This window comes from Gekko japonicus, unplaced genomic scaffold (genome assembly GCF_001447785.1).
Source record: "Gekko japonicus isolate JY-2015 unplaced genomic scaffold, Gekko_japonicus_V1.1 scaffold7044, whole genome shotgun sequence".
Lineage (NCBI taxonomy): Eukaryota > Metazoa > Chordata > Lepidosauria > Squamata > Gekkonidae > Gekko > Gekko japonicus.
In genome coordinates, this window is record NW_015175586.1 from 1 (window position 1) to 18934 (window position 18934).

An 18934-nucleotide genomic window follows, 5' to 3' on the forward strand; every position below is an offset into this window, starting at 1 on the left:
CACAGCTTAGAGGGAACATTGGCACTGGCGTCCAGGGAGGGCAGGGACTTCAGTGGAGGTGCAAGGCCACAGAGTCCACCCTCCAGAGCATCCGTTTCCTCCAGGGGAACTGATCTCTGTTGTCTGGAGATGAACTGCAATTTTGGGGCATCCCCAGGTCCCTCCTGGAGGCTGGCCTCCCTAGTTGGGAAACACCTTGAGATTTGGGGGTGGAGCCTGGGGAGGACGGGGACCTCATTGGGGGCACAGTGCCATAGATTCCATTCCCCCCCCCAAAAAAGACATCCATTTTCCCCAGGGGAGCCGATCTCTGTAGTCTGGAGGTGAGCTGCGATTCCGGGGGATTCCCCAGGTCCCTCCTGGAGACTGGCCTCCCTAGTTGCCAGCTCCAGGTTGGGAGATTCCTGGAGATTTGGGGGATAGAGCCAGGGAAGGGTGAGCTTTGGAGAGGGACTTTGTAGGGTAGAAGGCCAGAGAGTCCGCACTTCAGGGCTGCTGCTTCCTCCAGGGGGGACGGATTGCCATAGGCTGGAGATGAGTTATAACTCTCTCCAGGCCTCCCCTGGAGGTTGGCAGCCCCAATTTGGTCCCTTGGCAGGCATGTTCAGCATCATTCCCAGGTTTGCCAAGGTGGGCACCTGTGGAAAAGACACCTGGGAAGGGGGGGCATAGAGGTCTCCCCATAAGACAGGATAGACAGAAATGCTGTGGTGGCCCCAGAGGAGTGTTCCCTCTAAGCTGAGTTAGTGTGAGCCGGCTCACAGTTTTTCAGCCTCTGGCTCTCACATTCTTGTCTCAGCTCAGGAAGGAGGGCTCCAGAGCAAACTAATCTGTGCAGCGGCCAAATCGCTCGCTCACAACTTTAATGCCGGTAGCTCACAAAGGAGCATTTTTGCTCATAGGACTCCACAGCTTAGACCAGGGGTGTCGAACTCATTTGTTATGAGGGCCGGATCTGACATAAATGAGACCTAGTTGGGCCGGGCCGTGTGTGTCATAAAACGTAATGCCAGGTAGCGGAGGTATTAAACTTTATAAAGGACACAAACACAAAGGGTGGTTTTTACTTAAAATAAAAACACGCTTAAAACATGAGCACCCCTTGCAATACTTTGTTTATGTAACAGTGTCTGATCACTGACACCTCTTGCTCTGAATTACGGCATCAAAATGTCTGTGCCATTGCAGTCTTGAGAATGCTGTTCAGGTGTGTCTATCTGTAAGCTGCAAACCTACAATAACGCAGCAGCAGCAGCAGAACTGGAAGAAGAAGCAGAAGACAGCCAGTTCCACTGTGGGCCTGATAGAAGCCCTCCGGGGGCCTGATCCGGCCCCTGGGCCGTATGTTTGACACCCCTGGCTTAGAGGGAGCACTCTGGGCTAGAGATGCCAGCTCAGTAGGGTTGAATGCCACAGACTCCGCCGTCCCAAGCAGCCCTTTTCTCCAGGGGACCCGATCTCTGTAGTCTGGAGGTCAGTTATAATTCCAGATCTCCAGGCTCGACCTGGAGGTTGGCAGAGAATGAAAACGCTGCGAGCGCAGGAGAATCGGGAGCACAGTTTGGAGTGCTGACTCTGGCCTGGGAAATTCCTGGAGGTTTTCAGGCCGTATCTGGGGCGCCACTTCCCTTCCTCCTGCTCTGTGGTGTATCATAGAGTCTGCTCCCTGAGATGGCTGGGGGAACTGGTGTCGTGGGGAAGTGCGCGGACTCTAATCTGGGAGAACTGGGTTTGATTCCCCACTCCTCCGCTTGCAGCTGCTGGATGACCTTGGGCAAGCCATAGCTCTGATAAGAGCTGTCCTTGAAAAAGAGCAGTTTCTGTCAAGAGCTCTCTCAGCCCCACCTACCTCACAGGGTGTCTGTTGTGGGGAGGGGGAAGGGAAAGGAGTTTGTAAGCCGCTCTGAGAGACCTTTGGGTAGTGAAGGGCGGGGTATAAATCCAATCTCCTCCTCCTCCTCTTCTTCTTCTTCATTCCCCACTCCTTTACTTGCAGCTGCTGGATGACCTTGGATCAGTTACAAGTTCTCTCAGAGCTGTTCTCTCAAGGGCAGTTCTCGAGAGAGCTCTCTCAGCCCCACCCACCTCACAGGGTGTCTGTTGTGGGGAGGGGAAGGGAGAGGAGTTTGTAAGCCGCTCTGAGACTCCGAGTGAAGGGCCGGGTATAAATCTAATCTCCTCCTCCTCCTCCTCTTTTTCCTCTTCTTCATTGTTTGTGGATAAGTTGTAATGCTGGGGGAGCTCCGCCCCTCACCTGGAGGTTGGCAAGCCTACAGCAGCGGCCCAGCAAGTCCCGCTTTGCCAGAGTGGTCAGCCAGGTGGACCCCCCCCTCACTTGCCTTTCCCCCCAACATCTAGCAACACAACGTGTTACCCTTTGGCAAGCGTGGCTAACAGCCGGCCATAGAGGATTGAGTGCCATTCTCAGAAAAATTGACCGATGGTTCTGCCCTAGGGATGGGGGGGGGGAGGTTTTAAAAACCCATCGAAGATCCCTTGAAGACGCTTTACCAAGAAACACATAGGGATCTATAAAAATGTAACAAATACTTTTGCCTTGCACCTGCTTTTTCTCTCTTCCTCCACCTCCTGGTGCGGCCATTGGTTCTTCAACACTGCGAAAGTCATATTCTGGGTAAGGGACAACTCCTTTTCAATTCTTTCGCAGCCGGTGGCCAGCACCACCTCTCGTGGCAAGGAGTTCCACAGGTTAACAGCCTGATCTTGGGAAGTATGGTTCCCCCACCACCACCACACGAAATCTCTTGCCGAACAATTTTGTAGAGTGAGTTTCCGGCATTCTGGACGTTTCTCTCCATCCATTTTCTCTACACGGTGCATAATGTTGTAGCTCTCTATCGCGTGACCACTCGGTTGTGTTTTTTTCTTGACTAAAAGACTTGCCCAGTTGTCCCTTTCTGCACTTTTCTCCTCCTCTTTGAGATGCCAGAACTGTCCACATTACTGCAAATATTGGCCCCACTGGTGAACCTCCTGATGGCACCTGGTATTTCTGGCCACCGTGTGACACAGAGTGTTGGACTGGATGGGCCTTTGGCCTGATCCAGTTGGAGCCCACTATGGCTTTATATATAAGGGAGAGATGTCCAATTCTAGGGACTTTTATCGGGGCATTGTGATACTGGCAGGTTTTTCCCCCAGTCGCTTTCCTGTTGATCCCCAGGATGACATTTGCCCTTTTCTAAAAACCACCACATTACACAAGAGTTTATATTTTCACCAAACAATCCACTCCACGCCCACGGTCTTTTTCTCGGTTTGTCACCATCTGCTCAGACCACGTTTAGAAAAAGAAGAAGAAGCGATTGGATTTGTACCCTGCCCTTCACTTGGAGTCTCAGAGTGGCTTACAATCTCCTTTCCCTTCCCCTCCCCACAACAGACACCCTGTGAGGTAGGTGGGACTGAGAGAGCTCTGAGAGAACTGCCCTTGAGAGAACAGCTCTGAGAGAACTTGTGACTGACCCAAGGTCATCCAGCAGGTGCAAGCGGGGGGAGTGGGGAATCAAACCCGGTTCCCCCATATTATAGAGTCCACGCACTTAACCACTACACCAAACGGGTTTAACTGCGACATTTTTATCTGCCTGGGAACTGCCGTAGGAAGGGAGCCTCCATCTCTAATTCAACAACGAAAAGGAAAAGGACACTTCCAGATGGAGGAATGATGTGTGTGTGTGTGTGTGTGAGAGAGAGAGAGAGAGAGAGAGAGAGATATTCATCCACAAGGTCTGTTTAGGTCTCACCCGGATGTAGGGGACCATGTGGAATTCAGGATGGTGGGGGACAACCACAAAATGGCTGCCACGAGAGGTGGAGCCAACCACACACACACAGAGGAAGCCAAAGTTCAGGGGGCAGGAGGAGTAATTTGAAAAAAATGCAGAGGGGAAAAGGCGGGAGAGAAACTAGAACCAGCATTTTCGTGGTGGCTTCCACTGAAGCAGTGTTATTTTAATCTGAACAGCCCGTCGGAACGGCCAGCACCCCCGCCCAGCCCCAATCACCTTTCTAAGAACAAAGCCTTTGGCAGGCGCCAGAAAAGTTGCCAGGAGGTGCTTTGGCGCCCACGGGCACCATGTTGGAGGCCCCTGTTCTAGACAACTAGTTCAAGGATTATAAGAGGCTAAAGGAAGCATACAGAGAAAATCAACCGTTTTTGCCATGTGCTCTGACATCAGTGGGATGCGTGTTTCTCTGCCCTCACTCACAACAGCCCGCAGTGCATATTTGGGCATGGGGAAAAGTGTGCGACAGATTGTGGAGAGGATGAAGCACAAAACCCATCAAAGATTCCGCAGAGTAATACAGGCCCTCGGAGCTGGTGGACAGATTTCTCTGCCTCCTTTCCCTCAGTTCTTCCTCCCTTCAAGGTGTTTTGCCAGCGGGCAAAAATGTCACCCCCTCTCTTGCCTCCGTTGGAAACTGAAAGGAAGGAAGCCTTCACCTTGAGGTGGGCCTGGGCTGAGTTGTCTCCGTCTTCCTCAGAAGTTCTGTCTCGAATCGCGGTACAACCACCGCTTCATGCTGAACGTTGGCATGACCTGTGCCTTTGAGGAAACACATAATGTTTCTCCAAGTTTATCAGAACTGTGTGCTTTGAGCACTTGGGAAAGTTGTACTGAAAGTTCAAGCTGTCCTTTCCAGAGTTTTGCCGTTGTTATGCAAAAGCTGACTTTTCCCTGATCCGGCAAGTGCTGTCAAATGTGGAGAAGGAATGTGTCAATAAGTTCTAGTAAAGGTAAAGGTTTCTCTTGCTTGACAGCTAGTCAAATCTAGCTCTAGGGCTGCGGTGCTCATCTCCGTTTCCAAGCCGAAGAGCCAGAGCTGACCGAAGATGCTTCCGTGGTCATGTGGCCAGCATGACTAGACGCCGAGGCGCACGGAACGCTGTTACCTTCCCACCGAAGCGGTACCTATTTATCTCCTTGCAGTTTCTTGCTTTCGAACTGCTAGGTTGGCAGGAGCTGGGGCCAGAGACGGGAGCTCACTCTGTCATGCGGCACTCAGGTCTCGAACTGCTGTACTACCGACCTTCCGGCCTGCAGTTCAGCGCCTTAACCACTGAGCCACCACAGTTCCTCAATAAGTTCTACGCGACCACATTTTCGATCACATCAAAATAAGCCTTTTCTATTTTCAGGATGTCTCAGTGGAACCAAGTCCAGCAGTTGGAAACGAAATTCTTGGAGCAGATAGACCAAATTTACGATGACAAATTTCCCATGGAAGTCCGACATCTGTTAGCGCAGTGGATTGAAAACCAGGATTGGTAAGATCTGGCAGCTGGAGGTTCTAGCTCTTTAGTGTTATGCACCACTAGGTGGCGAGCAAGACCTTTTTTAGGCAAGAGAGGATTCAGAGGTGGTTTTGCTGTTGCCTGCCTCTGCGTCATGCTCCTGGTTTTCTTTGTAAGTCACCTTTCCAATTCCTAGCCATACCTGACCCTGCTTAGCTTCCAAGATCTGATGAGATGAGGCTTGCCTGGGCTAGTCCGGGTTACCCATCTTTACAGGATCGTTGATTTATCCCCCCCCCTTTCCTGTTCATGTTTTGTTCGCTGAACAATTCTTCCTTTGCATGCAAGTTTTGATCGTATCCGTTCTCTTGTGTCGCGTAGGGAGTCCGCCTATAACAATGAGCCCATGGCCGCGATCCTCTTGCAGAACTTGTTCATAAAGCTGGACGAACATTTAGACCGCGTTTCCCAAGAGAAGAACCTCCTCCTGATACACAACTTGAAGAGAATCAGGACACTTCTACAGGTGAGATTTTTCCCTGCGCCCCACGTCGTGAGCTTACAGAGGAAGCGCAAGGATTTGTGTGGCATCGGCAATATGTTCAGTTGATGGGGTCTTTGGGTTTTCAGAGGGGGCCCGTCTCACCAGAGTTAATTAAGAGAACTGGGTGTGCGGATCTTCTGTGTGCATGTGTGCGTGGGTGTACGTACCTGGAAGTCATAGCGACCTCTGGTGACTGACCCCTACTGGGGGCTGGGAGGATATTCAGAGAGGTGGCCGTTTTTTCTGGTTTCTCCAAGGGCAAGCTGAGGAATGGTCAATAAATTCCTGGGGGAAAAGCATCTTGCCTGTCATTTCTGATCCACAGGGAGGAAAGAGGCGGGCATCTAAGAACATGAGAGCCAGTTTGGTGTAGTGGTTAAGTGCGCGGACTCTAATCTGGGAGAACCGGGATCGATTCCCCACTCCTCCACATGCAGCTGCTGGGTGACCTTGGGCAAGCCATGGTTCTTTCAGAGCTGTCCTTGAAAAAGAGCAGTTTCTGTCAAGAGCTCTCTCAGCCCCACCTACCTCCCAGGGTGTCTGTTGTGGGGAGGGGAAGGGAAAGGAGTTTGTAAGCCGCTCTGAGACTCCGTTGGGTAGCGAAGGGCAGGGTATAAATCCAATCTCTTCTCTTCTTCTTCTTCCTCTGGGAAACACTGTCCGTAGGCCTCGGTGCTGCTGCCCAGGAGTGGCAAAAGAGCCCTGTATGCGTCAACTCATGTTGTAATGCAACGTGCAAGAGCATCACAGTGGGTGGACGATGCGGAAATTGTTTCCCTGAGGTAGGAAGTGTGAATTCCACACACAAAAAGCTTTCACACTGCCACACAGATGAAAATAAGTGCCCCGGTTACTGTTCTGGTGTTTATTTGAGAACATTTTCTTGTTGTAGCACTCCTGAGGAAGTGGGTAGGGGAAAGGTGGTGTCAAAAGCAACACGCGGGGCTTGCGTGTGAGGTTTTCACTCCACTTCCTCTTGCTGGCCTAGATAAAATAATTCTAAACACACGTGAGTAGTGAAGACGGAGAATCTCAAAGGGAGGAAAAGGTTTCAGAGGGGAGCTGTGTTGGCTTGCAGATGAACAGCTAGATTTTGAGTCCTGGACCAGCTTAAAGACCAGCAAGAGTTTTGGGGTATGAAATGTTGAGACTCAAAGTTCAGGCATCAGATGAAGGGAATCTTTGAAAACATCAGAAGAGCCCTGCTGGGTCAAACCAGTGGTCCATCTAGTCCAGCATCCCGTCTCCCACAGTGGCCAACCAGTTCCTCTGGAGGGCCTGAGGCCTTCCCCAATGTTGCCTCCTGGCTCTGGGGTTCAGAGGCTTAGTGCCCCTGAATGTGGAGGTTCCCCTCAGCCACCATGGCTAGGAGCCATTAACAGATTTATCCTCCATGAATCTATCTAATCCCCTTTTAAAGTTGTTTATTCCTGGGGCCATCGCTACATCCTCTGGCAGCGAATCCCACATTTTAATCACTCTCTGTGTCGAGTAGTATTTCCTTTTGTCCGTCCTGAACCTACTGCCCATCCGCTTCACTGGAGGCCCTCGAGGTCTAGCATTTTTGGAGAGGGAGAAAAAAACTCTATTTGTCCACTCTCTCTACTCCATGCATAGTGTGATAAACCTCAATCACGTCCTCCCTTACTCATCTCTTTCCTCAGCTGAAAAGTCCCAAACTCTTCAGACTTTCCTCCCTACTCATCTTCCTTGCCCTCCTCTGTACTTTGTCCAGCTTTGACTTTCAAAAACTTTATACCCTGAAAATCTTGTTGCTCTGTAAGGTGCAGATGGGCATGAACCTCGCTGTTTAAAGGGGGAAAGGGGTTCTTTGAACTGCAGGATTTTTCATTGCTTCGAAGACACGGATGATCGCTTGCGGTCTGTCTCACATCTGTTTTTATACTGCCATCACATACATATTAGGGCAGCCATACTGTGTAAGTGGGCTGATTAATTATGATGGTTGCTTAGCAGCGAGAGCACTAGGACCTCTGCTTTGGTTTCCTTCAGGCTTTGATCCGGCTAGAACCAAAGTCACTCTGAAACGAACGAATCAGAGATGAACTTAAAATCCCATTGCTGCCATTGGATAGAGCAGGAGTCCAGGAACACCTTAAAGATTAATAAAGTATGTGGCGGGGTAGGAGCTTTTGTGAGTCACGGCTCACTTCTTCAGATCCTGGAATCACACAGTGACTCACGAAAGATCCTCCCCTGCCACAAATGTTGTTAGTCTTTAGAAGAAGAAGAGATTGGATTTATACCCTGCCCTTCACTTGGAGTCTCAAAGCGGCTTACAAACTCCTTTCCCTTCCCCTCCCCACAACTGACACCCAGTGAGGTAGGTGGGGCTGAGAGAGCTCTGAGAGAAACTGCTCTTTCAAGAACGGCTGTGCCAGAGCTTGTGACTTATCCAAGGTCACATCAGCAGGTGCAAGTGGAGGAGTGGGGAATCAAACCCGGTTCTCCCAGATTAGAGTCCGCACACTTAACCACTACACCAAACTGGCTCTCTACACCAAACTGGCTCTCTGAGGTCCTGTTGGACTCTTGCTCTTTTCTACTGCTATGGACAGACTAACACGGCTACCCATCTTGACCTGTCATTGGAAGTTAATGTTTTTTTGATCGGGCCCATTCGTGCCATCTCTAGGTGTGGGGGATCTGACACGCCTCCCTACATGTAGTTCAAGGCAGGGGTCATTTCGTAGAAAAAGGTCTGGCATTTTTGGAGAGGGAGAAGAAACTCTCTTTGTCAACTCTCTCTACTCCATGCATAGTGCGATAAACCTCAATCACATCCTCCCTTACGCGTCTCTTTCCTCAGCTGAAAAGTCCCAAACTCTTCGGCCTTTCCTCCTAGTTGTAGGTGCTCCAACCCCCTCCTCATCTTCCTTGCCCTCCTCTGTACTTTGTCCAGCTTTGACTTTCAGAAACTATACCCTGAAAATCTTGTTGCTCTGTAAGGTGCTGAAAATCTTGTTGCTCTGTAAGGGGGAGCTCTGCAACTTACCTGGCTGCTTCTTGCTCTGACTGAGGGCTGCTGGGAGCAGGGGGTGGGGCTTGTTGCCTGTGCCCGCCCCCTGGGCTCTTTACTGCCGGAGCTCCACTCCTGTGCGCTCCTGCAGGAAATGACCCCTGGCTCAAGGACCAGGTGATACAAAGGGTAAAGGTCAGGTCAAAGGGTTAGGGGTAGGGGTCAACATCAGCACCAGATGTCAAAAGTCTAAGCTGGCGACTCCAGACAGCAGTGGCCAAAGGTGGTGCCGACCATTTTCCTGCCACCTGCCAAGTGTTTTTGAGAAAGTGGGTGGGGCCAGGTGGGGCTTTTGCCAACAAACCTTTCGATTGGCCCCTGGATCTTCACTGCATGACAGAAGGTAAACTGGAGCCGCCATTTTGTAGTTGGTTCAACCCCCTGCGGCAGCCACTTTGTGGCAGCCACTTTATGTCTGTGCTCACCACACTCTGTCAATATTCCAAAGGTGGGTGCGGGCTCAAAAAGGTTGGGGACCCATAGCCTAGAAAGTTGTCAGCATCAAGACACATGGACGCGATCAAGCTAGCCATACCGCTAGTCTCACTCCCCGTAAGGGAACTTGATGTGTTTACATTCACTTGAAATAATCAGCCGTGCCTACGGCCGGTAAGTAGGCAGCGAGGGAATGTTACTAAAGAAACATTGGTACTAGTGAATTCAAAAAATCCTACCATAGTTCTCTTTAGTGACTGTAAGAATATACATTGACTGGCAGAGGGTTTTGTGAGATATGTGTCGGTTCAGATCAGATTATTTTTTAAAATATTTGTCCTCTTGTTTTCAGGGGAAATATCAGAATAATCCTATGCACGTCGCTGTGGTGGTTTCGAACTGCTTAAGAGAAGAAAGAAGAATATTGGCCACAGCGAATATGCCTTTACAGGTAACACTGTCTGGGTTTGTTTGTTTTTTTAAAAAAATTGATAATACATATTTTCCTTAATGGGTTGTTGTTTTTGTTGTTCAGTCGCACAGTTGAGTCCGACTCTTCGCGACCCCCTGGACCACATCATGCCAGGCCCCCCTGTCTCCCGCCGTGCTCCGAAGTTTGCTTAACTTCATGTTCGTTGCCTCGATAACACTGTCTGACCATCTCATCCTTTGCCGTCCCCCTCTTCTTTGACCTTCAACCTTTCCCAGCATCAGGGCCTTCTCCAGTGAGTGCTCCCTTCTCATTGGGTGGCCAAAGTATTTGAGCTTCAGCTTCAGTATCTGGCCTTCCAGGGAACAGTCAGGGTTGGTTTTTCTTTAGGATTGACTGGTTTGATCTTCTTGCAGTCCAAGGGACTCTCAAGAGTCTTCTCCAGCACCATGATTCGAAAGCATCGATTCTTCGGCACTCGGCCTTCCTTATAGTCCAACTCTTGCAGCCACACAGTACTACTGGGAATACCATTGCTTTGACCATGCAGACGTTTGTTGGCAGGGTGATGTCTCTACTTTGTAATGTAGAGGCCGTAATGCCCCTGACCTGGATAGCCTAGGCTAGCCTGATCTTTGCAGATCGGATCACTGAAACGAAGCGGGTTTAGCCCTGGTTAGTATTTGGATGGGAGCCCACCAAGGAAGTCCAGGGTTACTACGCAGAGGCAGGCAATGATAAACCACCTCTGAACATCTCTTGACTTGAAAATCCTACCGGGTTACCACAAGTTGCTTATGACTTGGTGGCATGCGCTCATTAGGGCCTGTACAAGCATTGATTTAAAGGCCATAAGCGCACGTAGCTCCGTGCCTGATCGTGTCCGTTGGCAGTAGATCTAGAGGCCAGGGCGCATACTCGGTTCCAGTGAAACTATGACAGTGAACACAACTGTTTTCTTTCCATTACGAAGAGTGAAAGAATTAAGCATTTTTTTGAAGGACAGATCATTGTAACATAGATCTTAACATTAGTTTAAACACCTTTTCAGTTCTTTCCTTGTAATTCTAGTGAGTACAGTGAATGCTGGTAAAAAGAATGTCCTTTTTCTTTTTTTTAACCTTTTATTGATAGATTTTCCATAGTAAGCATTACTACCAATAATAAACAATATATACATTTGAGTCTTGTTTCTTATATCTATACAACTTCAGAGGATGGCGGAAAACAGGAGGGCCTGGCGAGATCTTGTCCATGGGGTTGCGAAGAGTCGGACTCGACTGTGCGACTGAACAACAACAAACTAGTTTCTTATACGTTATCTGTCCATTTATACAGTCTAAGCCATCTTTTAGTGTGTGTAATAACATCTTTTCCTTGAAGTATCAAACTCAGTTTATCCATTTCTGCCATTTCTAACAACTTGAATGCTATCTCCTCTCTTGTTGGGATTTTTTTCTAGTTACCAGTATTTAGCTAGAAGAATTCTAGCAGTCATTAAGATATGTATTAACAGGTACACATCTTTTCGCTCAAAGTGCTCCGGAATTATGTTCAACAAGGCCATTTCTGGGGTTAAGATAAGGTTAATATTCATTATTTCCATTATTATTTTTTGCACCATCAACCAGTAATTATAAACTTTCCGACATCGCCACCACATATGAAAAAAGTACCTACATTCACTTTGCATTTCCAACGGTTTTTTGAAACCTTTGAATGACATGTAGCTATTCTATCAGGGGACCCGTACCATCTATGGAATATTTTATAGATATTTTCTTTGTAGTTAGTAGCTCTCATGTATTTGATTGTTTTCCACATTTTGGACCATTTATCTATCTCAGTATTATGTCCTATGTCCGTCATCTGTGAAATCATAGTTGTTTTTACTATTTCATCTCGCATGTATTCCTCTAGTAAAAATCTATACAATTTCTGAATCATTTTGTCACTTGATGAAAGCCAGATTTTATCTAGTTGTCAAAAGAATGTTCCTTTTGCTGAAAGGGATTTCTGGAGGGGATTTTTTTTTTTAAAGATAAATATTTAACAGTCATATAAAACACCCAAATTTAAATATGGCAGAACAGGCCAAACCGCATACAGTGACAATATCTCATAAAGGACACTGCAGAGCTGGAAAAAGTCCAGGGGAGGGGCAACCAAGATGATTCGGGGTTTAGAGCACCTTCCCTGTTAGGAAGGGTTGAAGAGTCTTGGACTTTTCCGTTTAGAAAAGAGACGGCTAATGGGGAACACGATAGGGGTTTATAAAACTATGCACAGGGTGGAGAAAGTTCACAAAGAGAACTTTTCCCCCCTCTCCCAAAATACTAGAACTCGGCGTCCAAAAGCTGATGGGCAGTAGGTTCAGGACGGACCAAAGGAAAGACTTCTTTACACAGGGAGTGGCAAGCATAAATGCCCTTCTTTGATGGTGATCAGTTAGAGAACAAAAATAAGTAGCTGTCTGGCCCAGTGTCTGGAAGATGCCCAAAAAATCCCCTATGAACTTAGGCAATTGCCCCTGCAGTCAGGGTGCTATCGAATCCGTTCCCCATGTTCTTTTAAAGTGTCCATCTATATATCTAATAGCGAAGTAATTTCTGGACACCCTTCATTTTACATGGCGTGGTCTTCCTGAGAGTGTCAAGGTCCAGTTGCTACTCTCTGGGCAAAACTCTTCTGTACCTTTTAATGTTGCTTGTTTTCTTCAATCTGTAATTCGAACCAGGGAAACTATTAATTGATTGGTTCTTTTCTTGTTGGCTGTTTGACAGCCATGCTTTTGATGTATTCCTAAATTTTAATGTAATCTTATCTCTTCCATGCCAATAAAGGGTTGTCTGTCTGCCTACACGGGGAGTGATTAACATGTGGAATTCACTGCCAGTGGATGTGGTGGTGGCCAGAGGAATAGACAGCTTTAAAAGGGGATTAGGTAGATTCATGATCAGTCTGTTAATTGGTACTAGCCCTGGTGACTGAGGGGAACCTCCACATTCAGAGGCGCTAATCCTCTGAATCCCAGAGCCGGGAGACAACATCAGGGGAAGGCCTCGGCTCTATGGCCTGTCGTTGGCCCTCCGGAGGAACTGGCTGGCCCCTGTGTGAGACAGGATGCTGGACTAGATGGACCATTGGTCTGATCCAGCAGGGCTCTTCTTATGTTCTTAGGAAGGCCTCGGGCTCTATGCCCTGTTGCTGGCCCTCCAGAGGAACTGGCTGGCCCCTGTGAGAGACAGGATGCTGGACTAGATGGACCATTGGTCTGATCCAGCTGTGCTCTTCTCTTGTTCTTAGGAAGGCCTCGGCCTCTATGCCCTGTTGTTGGCCCTCCAGAGGAACTGGTTGGCCCCTGTGTGAGACAGGATGCTGGACTAGATGGACCCTCACTGGTCTGATCCAGCAGGGCTCTTCTGATGTTCTTAGGAAGGCCTCAGCCTCTATGCCTGTTGTTTGCCCTCCAGAAGAACTGGTTGGCCACTGTGTGAGACGGGATGCTGGACTAGATGGACCCTCACTGGTCTGATCCAGCAGGGCTCTTCTGATGTTCTTAGGAAGGCCTCGGCTTCTATGCCCTGTTGTTGGCCCTCCAGAGGAACTGGTTGGCCCCTGTGTGAGACAGGATGCTGGACTAGATGGACCCTCACTGGTCTGATCCAGCAGGGCTCTTCTTATGTTCTTATATTCAGTCATAGGAGCATTTTTCTGGGAGCAAGCCCCCAGTGGCACTTCCTTCTGAGTAAAGTGGCACTTCCTTCTGAGTAGACTCACTTAGAATTGCTCCCCAAGGACTCAAGCAATTGTAGACTTTAGATTAAGCTGTGAATGCAGTTTGGCCTTTTCGTTTCCATTTCCACGCTCATTATGTCAGAACTGTTTCGTTACTTGAATTGCCCTTTACAACAAAATAATTGGAAATTACTACTTCTGGGGAAATATTAACCAGACCTTGTGGTTTCCGCAGTGGGTTGCCACCTCTCCGCTGCTGTGGTTCTTGTTCCGTTAATAGCTGCCCACTGGCAGAAATGAGGGAAGTTGTATCATTTGCTTTCTGCCCGTCAGGCATGTTCTAAAATGAACCCTGCCTGTGTAACAGAAATGGAGCGTCGGCTATATTTCTGTGTGCCATAAATAGCTTACTGTGCAAATATATATATATCACATAGGTCTGGATCCAGACCCCTGCGGGGCTTAGTGCCATATGCCTGAGAGAACTTTGATGGACTTTCAGTTCTCCAACATCAGGTGTTTCCACAGCTCTTTGGAAGCGAGAGGAGTTTCAAAAACCTGGGTGATTTTGGGCACGATTTGGGACAGAGAGGGAAGACTCCAAAGACCCACAGATGTGCCCGTGTCCTTGGTAGTTCTTCAGATCGAGACCATAGTATAATTTTACACGGTGTAGCTTCTTGTTATCTATGAAGTAGTTATCCATTTTGGTCTTGTCGATATTTTCTCTGAGGGAAATTTACAGCAATGACCTCTCAGTTCTGTGGTTTTGTTAAAAAAAAACAACACAAGTGCCGTTACCTCAAAGGCGATGCATTACCATATTTCTTCTTGGTTTCCTCCCAAAGTCACACCTCTTGACTACGCTAGTGGAAAGTGTAATGTCGGAAAGACAGATGCCTCTCCACAAACCAGACATGAGTATGTGAGAAACTGAGAAACAACAGATCAGTGTGTTCACGATGGGCTGATGAGCAGACGTGGATATCAATCTTTTCCACATTATTTCTTCATTGACTTCATTCAGACCTCGCATTTCTTCCAAATGGGGACCCAGAGTGGCTGACAACATCCCCCTCCTCCATTTCATCCTCACAACAACCCTGTGAGGTGGTTTAGGCTGAGAGTGTGTGACTGGCCCAAGGTCACCCAGCGAGCTTCCATGGCAGTGTGGGGATTCGAACCTAGTCCTCCTCCATTATTTTATTATTAGTTGCTGTAGATTTTCCAGGATGTGTGGCCGTGGTCTTAGCATTGTAGAACCTGACGTTTCGCCAGTAACTGTGACTGGCATCCTCAGAGGTATAAACACAGAATGATGGAATACTCTCTGTGTCAAGGTGAGAAGAAAATGGTAGGCAGTCAATTTATATCTACTCCAGAAGGTGGGTAGGGCTGAGTCATTTTCTTGTAGGAGTTCCCCAGGCTATGGACATGCTAATAGAGGAGCTTTCCTGAGGAGGTTCTTTTGTGTCCTGAGGAGGTTTCCTGCTTCCTGAGGAGGTTGTTGAAATTCTAATCTTATCTGTCGTGCTGTTGTCTGATATAAAGCCCTGTCCTATTTATTTTTAAACTCTCTTCTTTCCTGTTGAAATTCTGTTTATGTTTGTGAATTTCAATGGCTTCCCTGTGTAATCTGACATGGTAATTGAAAGTGTTGCCCAGCCTTTCATTGTCTTGGAACAAAATGCTGTGACCTGTTTGAGTTAGGCTATGTTCAGCCACTACTGATTTTTCAGGTTGGCCAAGTCTGCAGTGTCTTTCATGTTCTTTTATTCTTGTCCAAATGCTACGCTGTGTGGTCCCGATGTAAACTTGTCCACAACTGCATGGTATGCGGTATACTCCTGCAGAAGTGAGGGGGTCTCTTCTGAAAAAACAAACGCTCGGGGCGAAGCTTTGCCCGAGCGCATATCGCTTATTTTTTTTTAAAAAGGGCGGGGGAAAGCCGGAAGCCTCAGGCTTCCGACGGAAGTGTCTGTACAACGTTTGGAGAGCGATCAGACACCGGGGTGCACCGTTTTCAACCGTTGCACTCAGTTTACCACCACTAGGGACCTAGTGGCAGAGTGCAATGGTTTAAAGGGATTTACAACGGTTAGGGACGGGAGGCAGATGTTCGCCGTGTGAATGCCCGTAAGTACACCGGTTGGAACCGGCACCCTAACCGTTGTAAATCCCCCGTCTGAACGCACCCAGAGAGTATTCCATCTTTCTGTGTTTATACCTCTGAGGATGCCAGTCACAGTTACTGGCGAAACGTCAGGTTCTACAATGCCAAGACCATGGCTACACATCCCGGAAAATCTACAGCAACTAATGAACTCCGGCCATGAAAACCTTCGACAACATATTTTACTATTATTTATTGGACTTATTGATTGCCCGATCCTGACTTGCGCCAGCCTCTGGGCAAGGTACAGTATGGCATAAGCCTTAGGAACAGTACGCAGACTTTAAATATAACAACATGAATAACATTAAAACCAGTATAAAACAGATTCAAGATGGCGTCACTAACAATCACACCATTGAAAATCTGGGATTCTGGACCGTTTGGTCACTTCCTCACAACAGTCCTGTGAGGTTGGTTATATTCAGGGGGAGAGTGACTATCCCAAGGTCACCCAGAGAGCTTTCCATGGCAGAGGGGGGATTTGGATCTGGGTCTCCCAGATACTAGTCTGACACCCTAACCGCTACGCCATGCTGAGTTGCATGCGATATGTAGCATGAACGCAGACCTTAAAATCAGAACGCCCAGCCACCCCCTGCCACCCACGCGAAAGCTACGATGTTAAATAGTAAGGTTCTGGATTTGATCTTTTTGCTGTGCAAAAAGGGACAATACTGCAAGGCTCATTGTAGGCAGAGTAATTAACACAGCAAAGGTGAGCGACCTGATTAGAGTGTAGATAAAGGTTTCTTCAGGAACTAACATACTTGATAATGAAGAGGGGAGAGAGAGATAGTGTCATCGCTACATTACTAGCGAAGAGGAGAGGCAGAGATAGTATCGTAACCACTTCACTAGCTGAGAGAGATAGAGGGTGGAACTTCCGAGAAGGAGGAGGGTATTACCGTAAGGGTGCGTTCAGATGGGGCATTTGCAATGGAATAGGTGCCGGTTGGAATCGGTGTACTTACCGGCGTTCACACGGTGAACATCTGCCTTCCGTCCCTAACCGTTGCAAAGAGCTTTACACCGTTGTATTCCGCCACTAGGTCCCCAAGTGGTGGTATCCTGAGTGCAACGGTTGTAATCGCTTTACCCCCCGTCTGATCACTCTCCACTGTTGCAGAGCCACTTCCGTTCGGAAGCCTGAGGCTTCCGATTTTCACCCACCATTTTTTTTTAAAGGTCGGCGATATGCGCTTGGGCGAAGCTTCGCCCTGGCGTTTGTTCAAAAAAAAGAAAAAGAAAAGGTCCTTAGTTTAACGTTTCGGAAGAGTCCGGGACTTCAGGGAGGCCAGCTTGGTCTTTAAACTTTAAAGGTAAGTCCTTACCTTTAAAGTTTAAATGTAAGACGGGGTTTTTTGCGCATGCGCAAAGATCGCCATTCTGTGGATGGCTGCCTATGCGCATGCACAAACTGAGGGTTTTTTTAAAAAAACAAAACAAAACGCTGACGCCCGCTGCATGTGAACGGGCATACAGCGATGGGCTCCGTAGACCGGAGGTAAGTGTGATCGCTTTTCAGCCGGCATAAACTGCACCAGTTCCAAACGGTACAGTTTATGCCGGCTGAAACGCCCCGTCTGAACGCACCCAAAGAGTAGCAATCCGGAGACAGACAAGGAATGACAATTAACAGGAGAGAGAAGGTGTTGTCCCCACTATCTTGCTGCCCCTTTCAGGGTCTTCTCCTCTTCTTTGTACACATGACATTGCCTTATTTCCAGCACTGATCTGTGAAATTCTCTTTAGGGACCACTGGAGAAGTCGTTACAGAACCCCTTGGTGTCGGAAAGACAACGGAACACGGAACACAAGGTTTCGGCTATAAAGAACAGTGCCCAGGCAAGTTATGGGGCAAGCGGCCTCGACTGAGAGGTTTCTGGGGGCTTGCTATACATCTCCACCAGATTGCCCTGAGGAATCGGAAAAGGTGGACGACGGAGCTTTGTTTGATGGCGCTTTGGTGCCGTGAATCCTAAATCTTGGAACATGCATATACAAGCAGGGACCAGTGTTCCCTCTAACCTGAGTGAGTGTGAGCTAGCTCACAGTTCTTTAGCCTCTGGCTCACCCATTTTTGTCTTCGCTCAGGAAGGAATGGCTCCAGAGCAAACCAATGTATGCAGCAGTCAAATCGCTCGCTCACAACTTTAATACCAGTAGCTCACAAAGCAGAATTTTTGCTCACAAGACTCCACAGCTTAGAGGGAGCACTGGCAGGGACCCAGGAGACTTGGGGAGGTACCTTTTTGTCCCCCCTCACTGTGCCGCTTGCTGGCCAGTCCCCCCCCCCCCTTGGAGCCTCTTCCTGGCTCGTTTGGTGCTGGGGGAGGGTGTCAGCTCCAGCTGGTGGTCGGCAGACGAATACCCCGTGTCTGAACTGGCCCAATTCTCTGGATCTATTGATCCGCACGGAGCCCACATTCAGCATTAGATGTAGGATGCAGTTTTATGCAATCCTACAAGAGACTTATATAATTATTAGGTGGAAAGTGCAGAAGATGTTATTTACAAATCTGTTTCTGCCACTTTCACACATGCTGAATAATGCCAGTTTGAGGGCCAGTTTGGTGTAGTGGTTAAGTGCGCGGACTCTAATCTGGGAGAACCGGGTTTGATTCCCCACGCCTCCACCTGCAGCTGCTGGATGACCTTGGGCGAGCCATAGTTCTGTCAGAGGTGTCCTTGAAAAAGAGCAGTTTCTGTCAGAGCTCTCTCAGCCCCACCCACCTCACAGGGTGTCTGTTGTGGGAGGGGAAGGGGAAGGAGTTTGTAAGCCGCTCTGAGTCTCCTTTGGGTAGGGAAGGACGGGGTATAAATCCAATCTCCTCCTCCTCTTCAAAAAAATGCAATTTCAGTCCACTTCAGCATTCTCTTGCAAGTGGATTTTTGCCATTCCACGCAGTGAAATCGGTTGCAAAGTGCACTGAAAACAGATTGGGAAGTGTGTTATACAGCATGCGTGAAAGCACAAAAGAAAGCATTCAGGGTTTTTTTTGCACTGTGGATTTGAACCCTACAGACAGAATATTTTAAGCGGGATCATCTGCATATTATTTTGCATACATTAACCCGCAAAATCTGTTCCCTGACTGTCAGTCACAGATATGCCGGAGGGCCAAATTCCTCATTCAGTGGGTGTTTGGGTGTCATTCCCACAATTTTTTATTTGCCAGAAAAGTACTTCTCCTTCGGAGTCTGAACTTGAGCCTCAGTTTAGGTTCAGAAAGTCACCAGAAATGGCAGAATCAGAGATCTCTTGCTCAGCTCCCTTCAGTGTGTCTTTTCTTCAGTATCTGTAGCAGGAA

General features: G+C 48.2%; 1 protein-coding gene across 1 annotated transcript; it reads left to right on the top strand.

Annotated features, from left to right (window-relative positions):
- Nucleotides 1-5165: 5165 nt before the first annotated feature.
- On the top strand, nt 5166-17468 carry LOC107122905 (signal transducer and activator of transcription 4-like; the record flags this gene model as incomplete). The annotated part of the gene is made up of 4 exons (XM_015426043.1): nt 5166-5293; nt 5642-5786; nt 9632-9730; nt 17376-17468. Coding segments are annotated over exons 1-4 (465 nt in total), but the record flags the coding sequence as incomplete, so codon positions are not given.
- Between the last annotated feature and the right edge of the window lie 1466 nt (nt 17469-18934).